A 15,233-nucleotide genomic window follows, 5' to 3' on the forward strand; every position below is an offset into this window, starting at 1 on the left:
GGCAGAAGAGGTGTGGAGGCGATGTGGAGGAGGTTTGGAGGGCAGGAAAGGTGTGGGGAACTGTGGAGAAGGTCTGGAGGGCAGGAGGGGTGTGGAGGAGCTGTGGAGAAGGTTTGGAGGGCAGGAGAGGTGTGGGGAAGGTCTGGAGGAGGTCTAGAGGACAGGAAAGGTGTGGGGAGCTGTGGAGGAGGTTTGGAGGGCAGGAGGGGTGTGGAGGGGGTCTGGAGAAGGTCTGGAGGGCAGGAGAGGTCTGGAGAAGGTCTGGAGGAGGTCTGGAGGACAGGAAATGTGTGGGGAAGCTGTGGAGGAGCTCTGGAGGGCAGGAGAGCTCTGGAGGAGGTATGGAAGAGCCCTGGAGGGCAGCAGAGCTGTGGAGGAGCTCTGGAGGGCAGGAGAGGTGTGGAGGAGGTCTGGAGAAGTTGTGGAGGAGGTCTGGAGGGCAGCAGAGCTGTGGGGGAACTGTGGAGGAGGTCTGGAGCTCTGGAGGAGGTCAGGAGAAGCTCTGGAGGACAGGAAATGTGTGGGGAAGCTGTGGAGGAGCTCTGGAGAGCTCTGGAGAGCTCTGGAGGACAGGAGAGCTGTGGGGAAGCTCTGGAGGAGCTCTGGAGAAGGTCTGGAGGAGCTCTGGAGTGCAGGAGAGCTCTGGAGGGGGTCTGGAGAAGGTCTGGAGTGCAGGAGAGGTGTGGGGGAACTGTGGAAAAGGTCTGAAGGGCAGGAGAGCTGTGGAGGGGGTCTGGAGAAGGTCTAGAGGAGGTCTGGAGGGCAGGAGAATGTGGAGGAGCTCAGGAAGGCAGCAGAGGTGTGTCCCTGGTGAGGCTCAGTGGAGTGACAGGGCTGTCCCTGCCCAGCCCCTCTGCTTTGCTGGGCAGTGCCTGGTGGTGGCTGAGCAGGGACAAACAATGCCTGGAGAGGGGTGGCAGTTCTGGAGAGCCCAGGGGGTGTGTGGGGTGCAGCTGGGGGTGTTTGGGGTGCAGCTGGGGGTGTCAGGTTGTGTTTGGGGTGCAGCTGGGGGTGCCCAGGGTGCGTTTGGGGTGCAGCTGGGGGTGTCAGGTTGTGTTTGGGGTGCAGCTGGGGGTGCCCAGGGGATGTTTGGGGTGCCCAGGGTGCGTTTGGGGTGCCCAGGGGGGGTTTGGGGTGCAGCTGGGGGTGCCCAGGGGTGTTTCCTGGATCAGGGGGTGCAGCTGGCTGTGCCCAGGGGGTGTTTGGGGTGCCCAGGGGGTGTTTGGGGTGCCCAGGGGGTGTTTGGGGTGCAGCTGGCTGTGCCCAGGGCACATTTGGGGTACAGCTGGCTGTGCCAGGAGGTCTGAGCCCCTCTGCTGCCCCCCAGGTGCCCCCAGGAAGGAAGTTTACTTCATGGCCATCATCGACATCCTCACGCCCTACGACACCAAGAAGAAAGCTGCACACGCTGCCAAGACAGTGAAACACGGGGTGAGCTGGCCCAGGGCTGGGGGGCTTTGGGGTTTCTGCTCTGCAGCCTCTCTGGGGGGATTTGGGGGGATTTGGGGGGATTTGGGGTGTCTCCTGACACTGATTCTCCTGCCAGAGTGGGAATTCTGCACACCTCTTCCCTCAGTGTCTCCTCAGGCTGTCCCTGAAAGGTTTTCTCTTTGGTTGGTTGGGGATAATTTGGGTTTTCATCCCCTTTTGGGAGGTGCTTGAGGCACCCCAGAGAGCAGGAGTGACTTCAGGTGACACACAGCCCTTCCCTGGGGTCATTGCTGTGTCCTGCCAGCCATCCTGAGCTTCCCAGAAGGGCTTGGAAAAAGCCCTTGGAATTGTGGAATTAAGGCTGGAAAAGTTCTTTAAGATCAAATCCACCCAGCATCATGGGGAGTTTATATGGAATCATGGAATTTAGACTGGAAAAGTCCTTTAAAATCAAATCCAGCCATCCACCCAGCACCACCATGGAGTAGTTTATAGGGAATCATGGAATTAAGGTTGGAAAAGTCCTTTAAAATCAAATCCACCCAGCACTACCATAGAGTAGTTTATACGGAATCAGGGAATTAAGGCTGGAAAAATCCTTTGAAATCAAATCCAGCCATCCACCCAGCACCACCATGGGAAATCTATATGGAATTAAGGTTGGAAAAGCCCTTTAAAATCAAATCCAGACATCCACCAGCACCACCATAGGGTAATTTTTAGGGAATCATGGAATTAAGGTTGGAAAAGTCATTTAAAATCAAATCCACCCAGCAACATCATGGGGATTCTATATGAAATCATGGAATTATGGTTGGAAAAGTCCTTTAAAATCAAATCCAGCCATCCACCCAGCACCACCATAGGGGAGTTTATATGGAATCATGGGATTTAGGTTTTTAAGATCAAATCCACCCAGCAGCATCACAGGGAGTTTATATGGAATCATGGAATTCAGGTTGGAAAAGTTCTTTAAAATCAAATCCACCCAACACCACCATAGGGTAGTTTATATGGAATTAAGGTTGGAAAAGTCATTTAAAATCAAATCCACCCAGCACCACCATGGGGAGTTTGTATGGAATAATGGAATGTGCTGAGCTGGAAGGAACCCCTCAGGGCCATGCAGTCCAACTCCTGGTCCTGCCCAGGACAATCCCAACAATCCCACCCTGTCCCTGGCACTGTTGTCCACACTTTCCCTGAACTCTGGCAGCTTTGAGGCCGTTCCCATTCCCTGGGGAGATCTTCCAGACACCCTGTGGGTGAAAATCCTTTTCCTGATTTCCATCCACACCAGGGATCCCTGATCTCCATCATCTCCATGCCATGAGGAGTTCCTCAATTTGTAAATTTCCCAATCTCCTTCGATCCTTAAACTCCTTCAATCTGTAAACTCCTTAAACTCCTTCAATCTGTAAATTTCCCAATCATCTCCTTCAATCCTCAAACTCCTTCAATCTGTAAACTTCCCAATCTCCTTCAATCCTTAAACTCCTTCAATCTGTAAACTTCCCAATCTCCTTCAATCCTCAAACTCCTTCAATCTGTAAACTCCTTAAACTCCTTCAATCCTTAAACTTCTTCAATCTGTAAACTCCTCAATCTCCTTCAATCTGTAAATTTCCCAATCATCTCCTTCAATCCTCAAACTCCTTCAATCCGTAAACTCCTCAATCTCCTTCAGTCCTTAAACTCCTTCAATCTGTAAACTCCTCAATCTGTAAACTTCTCAATTTCCTTCAATCCTTAAACTCTTTCAATCCGTAAACTCCTCAATCTCCTTCGATCCTTAAACTCCTTCAATCTGTAACCTCCTCAATTTCTTTCAATCTGTAAACTCCTCAATCTCCTTCAATCCTTAAACTCCTTCAATCTGTAAACTCCTCAATCTCCTTCAGTCCTTAAACTCCTTCAATCTGTAAACTCCTTAAACTCCTTCAATCTGTAAATTTCTCAATTTCCTTCAATCTGTAAACTCCTTCAATCTGTAAATTTCTCAATCTCCTTCAATCCTCAAACTCCTTCAATCTGTAAACTTCCCAATCTCCTTCAATCTGTAAACTCCTCAATCTCCTTCAATCCTTAAACTCCTTCAATCCGTAAACTCCTCAATCTCCAAACCCCAAACCCAACTCCTTCACTCTGGAGCTAAATCTGGAGCTAAATCTGGAGCCAAACCCATTTTCCTCAGGCAAACCTGCAGGATTTTCCCTCGGGAACCACCCCTGACCCTGCTGTGTGTCTCCCCGCAGGCTGGGGCCGAAATCTCCACCGTCAACCCCGAGCAGTACTCGAAACGCTTCAACGAGTTCATCTCCAACATCCTGACATAGTGGAGCTCAGCCTGCAGCCAGGAGCAGCTGGGAGGAGCTCCTGCAGCCCCAGGCACCGAACTGACCCTGCAGCAGCACGTGGGCTGTGGGTAGGGTGGGGGTGAGGCACCCCAAATCCCCTCCTCGCCCTCCCCTCCCGCCAGCTGGCTGGAAAAATGGGATTTTTGTGTTACACAAGTGCCCAGAGCTGAGGTTTGAGGGGTTTTTTCCAGACGAGCCAAGTGTGGTGTTCTCAGCACTGCTCTTTCCCAGGGATGTTTTTCTCCTGCCTGCTGCAGAGGATCCCAGAGGGATTGCGTGGCACTGAACCCAAGGGTGGCTCTAGGGCAGTGGGAGTGAAGCAGTGCCTGATTCCACAAACCACTCCTTTGGTTCCTTATTTTTGTTTTTCTTTTATTTTTTTCCCCTTCTTGTCGTCGTTGTTGTTGTTCTGTCGGACTGTCTTCACCAGAAAGATGTACAAAAACTTCCCTTTTTATTTCCCTCTCGGTAGGCGTTGGAAGGAAAATAACTCACTCACCATTTCAAGGATGGGAAAATGTAACTCTGATAAGGAGGAGTCGCTGAGCTTTAGGTAAATTCAGACTGGGACACTTTATATTTTTTTGGTTAATTTAAGTAATGAGAAAGAAAAAAAAGGAAGAAAAAAAGAAAAAAAACCACCGTTTTGTAACTGCACTTGATTTAGGAGAAAGACGAGGGAAAATGAACATCTACCAAAGATGAGCTCTGAAAAAAGTGGAAAAAAAAGAAAAATATAACTCTCAGAACCTAAAAACCACCTAGGGTGAGAAGTGAGAGTGGCACTGCCCAACCTCAGCTCACCCATTGCTATTTTCAATTGGTCACCTCGGAGGATTTCCTAAAAATTTAAAAAAAAAAATTAAAAAAAAAAAAAAAGACATTTTAAACCTGTAAATCCGAGCTAAGATTTTTGGGATGTTTTCAGTCTCTTAGGTCATCACCACAGCCCTGCCAGTGTTAATTAGCTAATTAACCACCCAGTCTTCCTCCCTCACCCCACCTGCAACAGGTACTTGGATCTGTGTCCCTACAGAGATTCCTGGCTTGCTTGGGTTGGTTTTATTTGGAATTTGAACCCTTCAAATGTGACTTGCACACCAAGGAACTGCTCTCCCTGCCGCTGGGGAGCTGCTGGAACAACCTCTAGTGGTTTGGATCGGCTCCAAACATCAGTGAAGTGTTTTTAGAGCTTGAGAAAGAGGACTCAGAGCTCCACTTTGGGGTTCTCTGCTCTGCCCCAAAGCCCCTCCAGAGCCACAGCCCGGCAGTGGAACTGCCTGAATCCTCCCTGAAGGATTTGGGACTGATGGAAATGACTGAAAAATCATCCTCCTTTTGTCTCCAGAATGCTTCTGATCCTTTCACAGCCAAGCCTGGCAGACCTGCTTTGGGGTTTCCTTAGCTCTGCTGCACAAACTTCCAAACTTTTGGGTTCTTTTGTTTTTAATTTCCTTTTTTTTCCCTGTTTTTTTTTTTTGAGCAGGATTTTAGCGTTTTGAACAAAACCTCTCGCAGTTGAAACGTGTTGCTTCTCTGCCTTGAAACTGTTTTTTCACACTTGCCTTTGTTTGGGAATTAAGCAGTTTGGAATGTCTGTCCTGTGCTGTAAAAAAAATTGGGAATTTTTGGAGAGATTAACTGGTGCTCATCACATCCTGGTCATTTTTTTTCCCCTGGACTTCACTCTGGCTCTGGGCTGGATTGTGAATGTGGGTTTGGGGTTGGTTTTTTTTGGTTGTTTTTTAATTTTAATTTTAATTTTAATCCTCCTCATTTCCCATTTTTGACAAAAAAATTGGGGCTGAAATCAGAGCCCCTCGGAGTGCACTGTAAATAGAGTTTTGAGATGAAAAAATTAGGCATCCTGGTGGGATTAGGAATTAATTTTTTTGGGGTCATTCCCTTTGGTTTGGGACAAATTTCTGCTGCCCCTGTGGTGTGGGAAGCTCTCGTGTCTTAAGGTGTGGAGCTGGAAAAGCCACAACCTGAATGCAGCTAAAAAAATGTATTTTTTTTTTTAAAAAAAGGGAGGATTTGGAGGTGATCATCTTCATTTTGTGGGCATTATATTGGTTGTTTTACTCTGAAATAATGAGCACTTAAGTTTACTGCCAGTTAGGAATTAAACATTGATCATTTTTTATTCCTGACAGTTTAAAAAAATAATATTAATAATAATTAATAATAATCTGCATTGAAGCTGCAACTTTGGCCTGGTAAGTTTGCCTTTCTCCTTTTGGGGAATTGTTTTAAATCATCTATTTAAAGGAAAAAAAAAATACAAAATAAAGAGGAGAAAAAGTGGGGAGGAAGAGGGAAGGAAACTGGGTGAGCTTCAACCACCCTGCATTCCATAATAACCAATCAGGAATAACCCAAAATCCAGGCAATTCCTGCAGAAACCTCACAGAAATTCTGACAAAAAGGGCTGGAGAGCAGTGAATTTCATTCTATTATTCCACTCCAAACTCCCGCTGGGGTGAAATTGGCTGGTTTTGGGAGATCCCCAAAAAAAAAAATCTTCATTTTTAGCACTTCCCCCATTCTGCCACTTCTGTCCAGTTGCCATATTGTGTGTGTTAAAGTAATTAAATGCAATTTTCTCACCTAATGATGTATTATTACCCAGGTATGTAACTTTGTTTAACATTAAGCTTTTTTTTTTTTTTTTGTATATTGTTTACATTTTGGAGAAAAGTAGCATGACGTTAAAAATGCTAATTTTTGTTTTTGTTTCGTTTCTAGACAGTATTTTTTATTACCAGAATAAGAAGTGAAGCTGCAAATATTTGATTTTGGGTTTTTTTTTTTAAAGGGACTTTTTTTTTCTTTCTGTTCGTTTGCTTTTCGTTTTGTTTTTTGTTGTTTTGGTTGTTTTTTTGTTTTTAAAATCTTGTTTTAGGTCACTTTTTAAACTCAAATATTTAAAAAAAAAACCAACAGGAAAACCCAACTTTTTCAATTCTGATTTTACACCTCGTGGTAGTTCTGTTGTCTTGTTTCTGGTGTGGATTTAGTTTAGTTTTTCGCTGAATGTGGATAATAATAATAATAATAATAATAATAATAATAATAATAATAATTCCTGTCCTTAGCACACTCAAGTGCATTTCCCTGACCCCACTGCTCACTTCTGCAGCACAACACAGGATTTTTAAAAAAATTTTATTTATTTTGGCCACCAAAAAAAATCAGATTTGATCCACTGCAGTTGAGAATAATCAGTGTGCAGCATCTCCTGCAGACTGCTAACCTCCATGGATAAAAACCAGAATTTTCAAAACTACACAAAAACATTGAAATTGCAGAATTTCCTCTGGCAGGAACGAGCTGCAGGATCCACATTCCTCTGGCACCACCTGAGAGCTCCAAACCTGCTCTGAGCTGGGAATTTTCAGCTGGGAATTTCCACCTTGGTGCTGGGAGAAGGGAGGCAGAGAAATAAGGGCAGTAAAACCGCTCTGGGGTCACCCTGGGGTGGGAAAATGAGGATTTCAGGAGATCCCCAGGGCTGGGAGGAGGGTTGGGATTTGGGGGAAATCTGCAGAGGTCAATCCTGGCAGTGGGAAAGAATTCCATGGGGATGGAATTCATCCCTTGGAGGTGAATTTATCCAGTGGGGATGGAATTCATCCCTTTGGGATGGAATTTGTCCTGTGGGGATGGAATCAGCCCTTGGCTATGGGATTCATCCTTTGGGGGTGGAATTTGTCCCTTCGGGATGGAATTTGTCCCTTGGAAATAAATTTGTTCCTTGGGAATGAATTTATCCCTTAGGGACAGAATTTATCCTGTGGGGATGGAATCAATCCTTGGGGAGTGGAATTATTCCCATGAGGACAGAATTCATTCCTTGGGGATGGAATTTGTCCCTTTGGGATGGAATTTGTCCCTTAGGGATGGAATCATTCCCATGGGGACAGAATTCTTCCCTTGGGGATGGAATCATCCTATGGGGATTGAGTTTATCCCTTGAAGACAGAATTCTTCCCATGGAGATAAAATTCATCCCTTGGGGTGGAATCATCGCTTGGGGACAGAATTCATGATGGAATTTATCCCTTAGGGACAGAATTTATCCTGTGGGGATGGAATTTGTCCTTTGGGGATGGGATCAATCCTTGGGGAGTGGAACCATTCCCTTGGGGACAGAATTCATCTCTTGGGGATGGAATTTGTCCCTTAGGGATGGAATCATTCCCGTGGGGACAGAATTCATTTCTTGGGGATGGAATCCATCCTTTGGGGACAGAATTTATCCCTTGGGGATGGAATTTGTCCTTTGGGAATGAAATCATTCCCTTGGGGACTGAATTTATCCCTTGGGAATGGAATTCATCCCTTGGGATGGAGTTCATCCCGAGGGGCAGCAGGAAATCCCACACTCCCACCCTCCCAGTTTGGAATCTGGACTAACCCCAGCAGCAAGGAAAACAGAACCACCCGAGTCTCATCCCCTTGTTTTGGGAGGAAATTCCTGCTTTTCCCAGCTGCTTCCCCCGTAGGATTCCCAGCCCAGGCAGCTGCTGATGCTCCCAATCCATGACTACTATGCAGTCCTTTTCCATGCCGTGGAATTTCACCCCCAGGTGAAGGATTTTCCCCCAAAATCAGGGGGTTTGTCCCCAAAAATCAGCCCCAAACCCAACCCTGAGGCTCCTCCCCATCAGCACTGCTGTCTGGGATGAATCCCACGGAGAATCCCATGGAGAATCTCATGGAGAATATCCCATGGAGAAAATCCCATGGAGAATCCCATGGAGAAAATCCCATGGAAAATCCCATGGAGAGAATCCCATGGAGAAAATCCCATGGAAAACCCCATGGGGAATCTCATGGAGAATATCCCATGGAGAAAATCCCATGGAGAATCCCATGGAGAAAATCCCATGGAGAAAACCCCATGGAAAATCCCATGGAGAAAATCCCATGGAGAAAATCCCATGGAGAGAATCCCATGGAGAAAATCCCATGGAGAAAATCCCATGGAGAAAATCCCATGGAGAGAATCCCGTGGAGAAAATCCCATGGAGAAAATCCCATGGAGAATCCCATGGAGAGAATCCCATGGAAAATCCCATGGAGAGAATCCCATGGAGAATCCCATGGAGAAAATCCCATGGAGAAAATCCCATGGAGAATCCCATGGAGAATCCCATGGAGAAAATCCCATGGAGAAAATCCCATGGAGAGAATCCCATTGAAAATCCCATAAGAATCCCATGGGTCACAGAGCTCGGGGTCAGCTGCTGGACATCATTTTTTTTAGTGGTTTCAGTGTTTGCCACTCCAAATTCTGGATTGGGAACGAGCAGATCACACACACAAGGTCACAAGGGTGAGCAGGGCTGATCAGTGCAACTGACAACAAAAAATTTAAAAAAAGATGTGAATAAATTAAGTTTAATCTAAAAACTAAAAAAAAAAAAAGGAAAAAAAAATGAACATTCTAGGTTTTTTCACTGCTGTTTTTTAAATAGGAATTTGAAGTCCTCTGTGCTTGTCTGTTTGCTAGGAGCAGTTTGAGACACTGTTACTGTTTTGAAATGCATGCATGTTACAAGATGAGTCTCCAACCAGAGAAAAAAAAAAAATAAAATTAAAACTTTGTGTACGTCTGGCTCCTCCCTGCTGTGCTGCTGCTCCACACCAGGTACTGGGGATGTCCTGGAGGGGTTTAAATGGGATTTTGGGGTGGAATTCCTGGCTGGGAGGTGGGGAGAGGCTGGGATGGGATTCCCAGAGAGGCTGTGGGGTGGCACTGGGTGGCTTTAAGGTCCTTTCCCACCCAAACCATTCCATGATTCCACAAACCACAGCTGGAAAAGCCTCTAAATGTGTCTGGAATTCTGTAAAAACCAATTTTACCAACTCCTGGCTGTCAGAACAAACCAGCTCTGGCAGGAAAAGCTGCAGCTCAGCCCCTCACATCCAGGGAATCCTCTGCTCCCACCCAAAACCTCCTCCTGCTGGCTTTAGGGGTGAGAATTCAATCCTCCTGGTCACACCCAGCAAAGTTCAGTGGAGAGTTTTATTTAAAAAAAGTCCCAGCTGTGCTGGGCTAATCCATGCGAGCCTTCAGGGTCCTCGTGGTGATCTTGTCTTTCTCTCTGCAGGGGAAAGAGAGACGATTTATTGATAAATTTACTGAAATTCCTACCTACAGCTTGTCCCTCCCTTGGGAAGTCCCAGGTGCAGTGACAGCTCAGGAAAAGCCAGGGAAGAGCTTGGAAAAGCCAGGGAAGCAAAATGGGATTTTTCCAAGCCAGTCTGGTGCTGCATCCACTGGGGCAGAGATCCCTCATTGCTGAGGGAATGCAGCCAGGGGATCAGTGCAGGAGGTGAAATCCAGGATTTATTGCTCAGGGAATGCAGCTAGGGGATCAGTGCAGGAGGAGCTGAAATCCAGGATTTATTCCTGAGAAATGCAGCCAGGGGATCAGTGCAGGAGGAGCTGAAATCCAGGATTTATTTCTCAGGGAATGCAGTCAGGGGATCAGTGCAGGAGGAGCTGAAATACAGGATTTATTCTTGTGGGAATGCAGCCAGGGGATCCCTGAGCAGGAGATGAAATCCAGGATTTATTGCTCAGGGAATGCAGCCAGGGGATCAGTGCAGGAGGAGCTGAACTCCAGGATTTATTCCTAAGGGAATGCAGCCAGGGGATCCCTGAGCAGGAGCTGAAATCCAGGATTTATTCCTGAGGAATGCAGCCAGGGGATCCTAGTGCAGGAGGATATGAATTCCAGGATTTATTTCTCAGGGAATGCAGCCAGGAGATCCCTGAGCAGGAGATGAAATCCAGGATTTATTGCTCAGGGAATGCAGCCAGGAGATCCCTGAGCAGCAGGAGGTGAAATCCAGGATTTATTCCTGAGAAATTCAGTCAGGGGATCAGTGCAGGAGGAGTTGAACTCCAGGATTTATTGCACAGGGAATGCAGTCAGGGGATCAGTGCAGGAGGAATTGAAATCCAGGATTTATTCCCGAGAAATGCAGCCAGGGGATCAGTGCAGGAGGAGCTGAACTCCAGGATTTATTCCTGAGGGAATGCAGCCAGGGGATCCTAGTGCAGGAGGAGATGAACTCCAGGATTTATTCCTGAGGAATGCAGCCAGGGGATCCTAGTGCAGGAGGTGAAATCCAGGATTTATTCCTCAGGGAATGCAGTCAGGGGATCCTAGTGCAGGAGGTGAAATCCAGGATTTATTCCTCAGGGAATGCAGCCAGGGGATCAGTGCAGGAGATGAACTCCAGGATTTATTCCTCAGGGAATGCAGCCAGGGGATCAGTGCAGGACGAGCTGAACTCTAGGATTTATTCCTATGTTGTTCTAGACACAGCAAAATCAAACCCTGAGAATGGACAGAGCCTGGCTGAAGATCCTGGTGTGAGGGAGCAGATTTTGGGATTTAGGGATTTCCTGAAGGGAACTGAATGTTCAAAGCTCCTGTTCTGCAGGGAAGGGAGGATTTTGGGATACCCTGGGAGGATTTAGGGACACCCTGGGAGGATTTAGGGATTCCCTGAAGGGAACTGAACATTCAAAGCTCCTGTTCCATGGGGAAGGGAGAAGGATTTTGGGATACCCTGTGAGGATTTAGGGATCTCCTGAAGGGAACTGCACCCCCAAGGCTCCTGTTCCAGGGGAAGGGAGCAGGATTTTGGGATACCCTGTGAGGATTTAGGGATTCCCTGAAGGGAACTGAGTGTTCAAAGCTCCTGGTCCATGGGGAAGGGAGGAGGATTTTGGGATACCCTGGGAGGATTTAGGGATTTTGGGATACCCTGTGAGGATTTAGGGATTCCCTGAAGGGAACTGCACCCCCAAGGCTCCTGTCCTGCAGGGCAGGAAGGCAGCAGCACTCACATCACATGCACCACCACGCCCATCCCCGAAATGGCATCTCTGTCCACGGCGTTGAGCATGGCCTGGGAGATGGTCTCGAAGAGGTGCTCAGGCTCCTGAGGGCACACACAGCAAACTCCACATCAACCCCCTGCATCTTCTCCAAAACCCCCAAAATCCTGCAAGGATCTCCCCTCAGGCTGCCCAGAGCTCCTCTGGCAGTGAATCCTCTCCCCCTGCCCAGTCTCCAGCTCCCACAGGAGGGTGATCCCACAAATCCCAGCCCCACTCACCATGTCAGGCTCCCAGAGGGACTCACACATGCCATACATCTGCTCGGAGCAGGTGCCACTGACCACGAAGTCGTCGGTGACCATGGGGCAGCCGATGAGGTCCAGCGAGCAGATGAAGGGCTGGTGGCTCAGCGGGTCCAGCCCGGCGATCACCGGCTCCGTGTAGTAGGGGCCAAAGCTGGGCAGGGAACGGGGTTTAGGGTAGGTGTGGGGACAGGGGACAGCCTGGAGGGACTTGTAGGGATTATGCAGTGCCAGCCCTGCCTCTGCAGACACCCTAATAATGCCATCCCAAAAATCCCACCCTGATAACCCCAACCCAATAATTCCACCCTAATAATGCCATCCCTAACAATCTCACCCTAATAATCCCACCCCAAAAACTCCATCCCAATAATCCCACCCTAATAACCCCAGCCCAGCAATCCCACCAATAACCCTATCCCAATAACCCATCCCAGCAATCCCATCCCAGTAACCCATCCCAGCAATCTCACCCCAATAATCCCACCCTAGTAATCCCATCCCAATAACTCCATCCCAATAATCCCACCCTAATAACACCATCCCAAAAATCCCACCCCAGTAACCTCATCCCAAAAATCCCACCCTGACAATCCCACCCTAATAACCCCATCCCAACAATCCCACCCTAATAACCCCACCCCAATAACCCCAACCCAGTAATTCCACCCTAATAACCCCATCCCAGCAATCCCACCAATAACCCTACCCCAATAATCCCATCCTAATAACCCCAACCCAATAATTGATCCCACCTTTTGTTGCCCCAATAATCCCACCACAATCCCACCCAATTCCACGTGGGGATGGAATCCCCTTAGGGATTGAGTTCATCCCGAGGGGCAGCAGGGAATCCCACACTCCCACCACCCCAGTCTGGAATCTGGACTAACCCCAGCAGCAAGGAAAACAGAACCACCTGAGTCTCATCCCCTCGTTTTGGGAGGAAATTCCTGCTTTCCCCAGCTGCACAAACCCCGGTGACAATCAGCCCTGACAATCCCATCCCAAAAACCCCATCCCAATAATCCCACCCTGACAATCCCATCCCGACAATCCCATGCCAGCAATCCTACCCCAAAAATCCCACCCCAGTAAATCTACCCCAGCAATCCCATCCCTAACAACCCCACCCCAATAATCCCACCCCAGTAATCACACCCTGACAATCCCACCCCAAAAACCCCATGCCAAAAACCCCATCCCAAGAATCCCACCCCAGTAACCCTACCCCAGCAATTCCACCAATCCCACCCCAAAAACCCCATCCCAAAAATCCCACCCCAATAACCCCACACCAGCAATCCCACTCCGACAACTCCACTCATTCCTGGATCTCCTTGGCCCCATACCCATTCCCCGGGCAGCCTTTTCCAGCACTCACCCCCAATCCTAATTAACAACTTTCCCTTAATTTCCACCCTAACCCTCCCCAGCCCATCTCCAGCCACCCATCCTGCCCTGGCACCCGAGCTGTCCCGAGCTGTCCTGAGCTGTCCTGAGCTGTCCTGAGCTGTCCTGCCGTTACCGTCTCTCGTAGAGCAGGTTGGACACCATGCTCATGAACGTCTGGGGCTTGATCTGCCTCCCTTCCTTCAGCTCGTACAGATTCAGCCTGAACTTCAGCCTCTGGGCGCTGAAAAAGAGCTGAATTAGAGCACAGCAGGTTCTTTTTGCTGGTTTTTCTGCTGCTGACAGAGAGCAGCGATCATTTCCCTCAGGGAGGGAGTGAAGATGCTCCTTGTTTTAGAGCTCAGGTTCAATTTTAGTGGTTAAAAGTTGAATTTCAGTTGAATTTCAGCAGTGATGTGATCTCAACCCGCGGGCAGGTTTGTTTAAAAACCTCTCCCACCAGGGAAACCAAAAACAGCAGCGCCGACACCACTTATTTCACACGAATCACAAACATTCTCCTCTCCAATTCACTCAGCACGACTATTTCCGCTAAAACCCCCTTTTCCCGGCTCGCAGCCTCACTCACACGGTCTGCACGTCGGTGGCCAGCCCGGCCAGGCCGATGTAGAGCCGTTCGCCCATGGGGAAGATCTTCTGGAAGTCCGTGGTGACGGTCTGCGCCTGGATGCCGAAGCGCCGGTCGGCGGCGATGGCCACGCAGCCCTTGCCCTTCATGGCCATCACGGCCCCGCCGTTGTACGACATAATCGACTGAAATGAGGAAAAACAAGAGACCCTCCAGCCCGGGATCGGGGTTTGGTTTTGTCCTCCCGCCGCTCCGGCTGTGCATCGCCTCAGCGCGGCTCGGATCCCTGAGGGAGAGAGGCCTGAGCGCTGCCGCCCTGCCGCCCCGCGGCTCCCCGCGGCTCCCCGCGCCCTCCCGGCTCTCACCATGGCTGCGGCGGTGCGGTGTCACTCGCTCAGTGCTCTGTCACGGCTCTGTCCCGGCGCTGTCCCACACGGAGCGCGATCCGTCCCCTCTCGCTGCCCGGCCCGCTCTGTGCCCGCGCCCCGCTCCGGCCCCGCCGCGCCGCCGCTGGCCCCGCCCACCGCCGCTTCCTATTGGTTGAGTCCATCTCCGGTCACGCCCTCGCCGCTTTCTATTGGTCGATTCCATCCCCGGTCCCGCCCTTTCCGCTTCCTCATTGATGCCCTCCCCGCCGGTCCCGCCCCACGCCGCTCCCCATTGGCTGCCGTCACAGCCACGCGCCCCAGCGCCGCCGCTGATTGGCGGGAGCCGCCGAGAACTAGCAGCTGATTGGCTGGAGACGAAGAGGGAGGGCGTGGCCGAAAAGTGACGAGTCACAGTGAGCGCGCGAGGCATGCCGGGAGTGAGGAGGGGGCGGGGAAACACATCTGGAACAATGGGGAACAGCTGGAGCAGTGAGACACAGCTGGATCGGGCACAGCTGGATTGGGGCAGGGCTGGCTAAATGGGGGCACAGCTGGATCAGTGAGGCACAGCTGGATCAGTGGGGAACAGCTGGCTAAATGGGGCACAGCTGGATTGGGGCACAGCTGGATCAGTGGGGCACAGCTGGAGCAATAGGGGAAACAGCTGGAGCGGGCACAGCTGGATCAATGGGGCAGGCCTGGCTAAATGGGGGCACAGCTGGATCAGTGGGGGAACAGCTGGATTAGTGGGGGAACCAAGGGGTTCACAGCTGGATGTGCTCCCAGCTGCACTGCACAGCTGGATCCGACACATCTGGACGCACCCCGGCGGCTCAGCACAGCCAGATGTTCCTCCCAGCACAGCTGGTTTCCGAGGCTCTGATTTGGATATTTTCCCCATCAAGCTTCAGTGTGATTTCCACCTCC

At 49.6% G+C, this 15,233-nt stretch overlaps 1 protein-coding gene and 1 long non-coding RNA gene across 2 annotated transcripts; one reads left to right on the forward strand and one right to left on the reverse strand.

Annotated features, from left to right (window-relative positions):
• The first annotated feature begins 1,299 nt into the window (after nt 1-1,299).
• Nucleotides 1,300-5,080, forward strand: LOC146426687 (uncharacterized). The gene is made up of 3 exons (XR_014856688.1): nt 1,300-1,431; nt 3,687-4,937; nt 4,981-5,080. It is a non-coding gene; the product is annotated as an uncharacterized LOC146426687 (long non-coding RNA).
• A 4,098-nt stretch (nt 5,081-9,178) lies between these two features.
• On the reverse strand, nt 9,179-14,445 carry PSMB3 (proteasome 20S subunit beta 3). Its single transcript, XM_085083526.1, has 6 exons — nt 14,304-14,445; nt 13,939-14,123; nt 13,486-13,593; nt 11,934-12,111; nt 11,662-11,756; nt 9,179-9,901 (listed from the first exon to the last, which is right to left on the reverse strand). Exons 1-6 carry the CDS (start codon nt 14,304-14,306, stop codon nt 9,853-9,855), a joined length of 618 nt encoding a protein of 205 aa, XP_084939652.1. The 5' UTR covers nt 14,307-14,445; the 3' UTR covers nt 9,179-9,852.
• Between the last annotated feature and the right edge of the window lie 788 nt (nt 14,446-15,233).

Source organism: Lichenostomus cassidix, chromosome 27 (genome assembly GCF_008360975.1).
Source record: "Lichenostomus cassidix isolate B80296 chromosome 27, HeHo_3.0, whole genome shotgun sequence".
Classification (NCBI taxonomy): Eukaryota; Metazoa; Chordata; class Aves; order Passeriformes; family Meliphagidae; genus Lichenostomus; species Lichenostomus cassidix.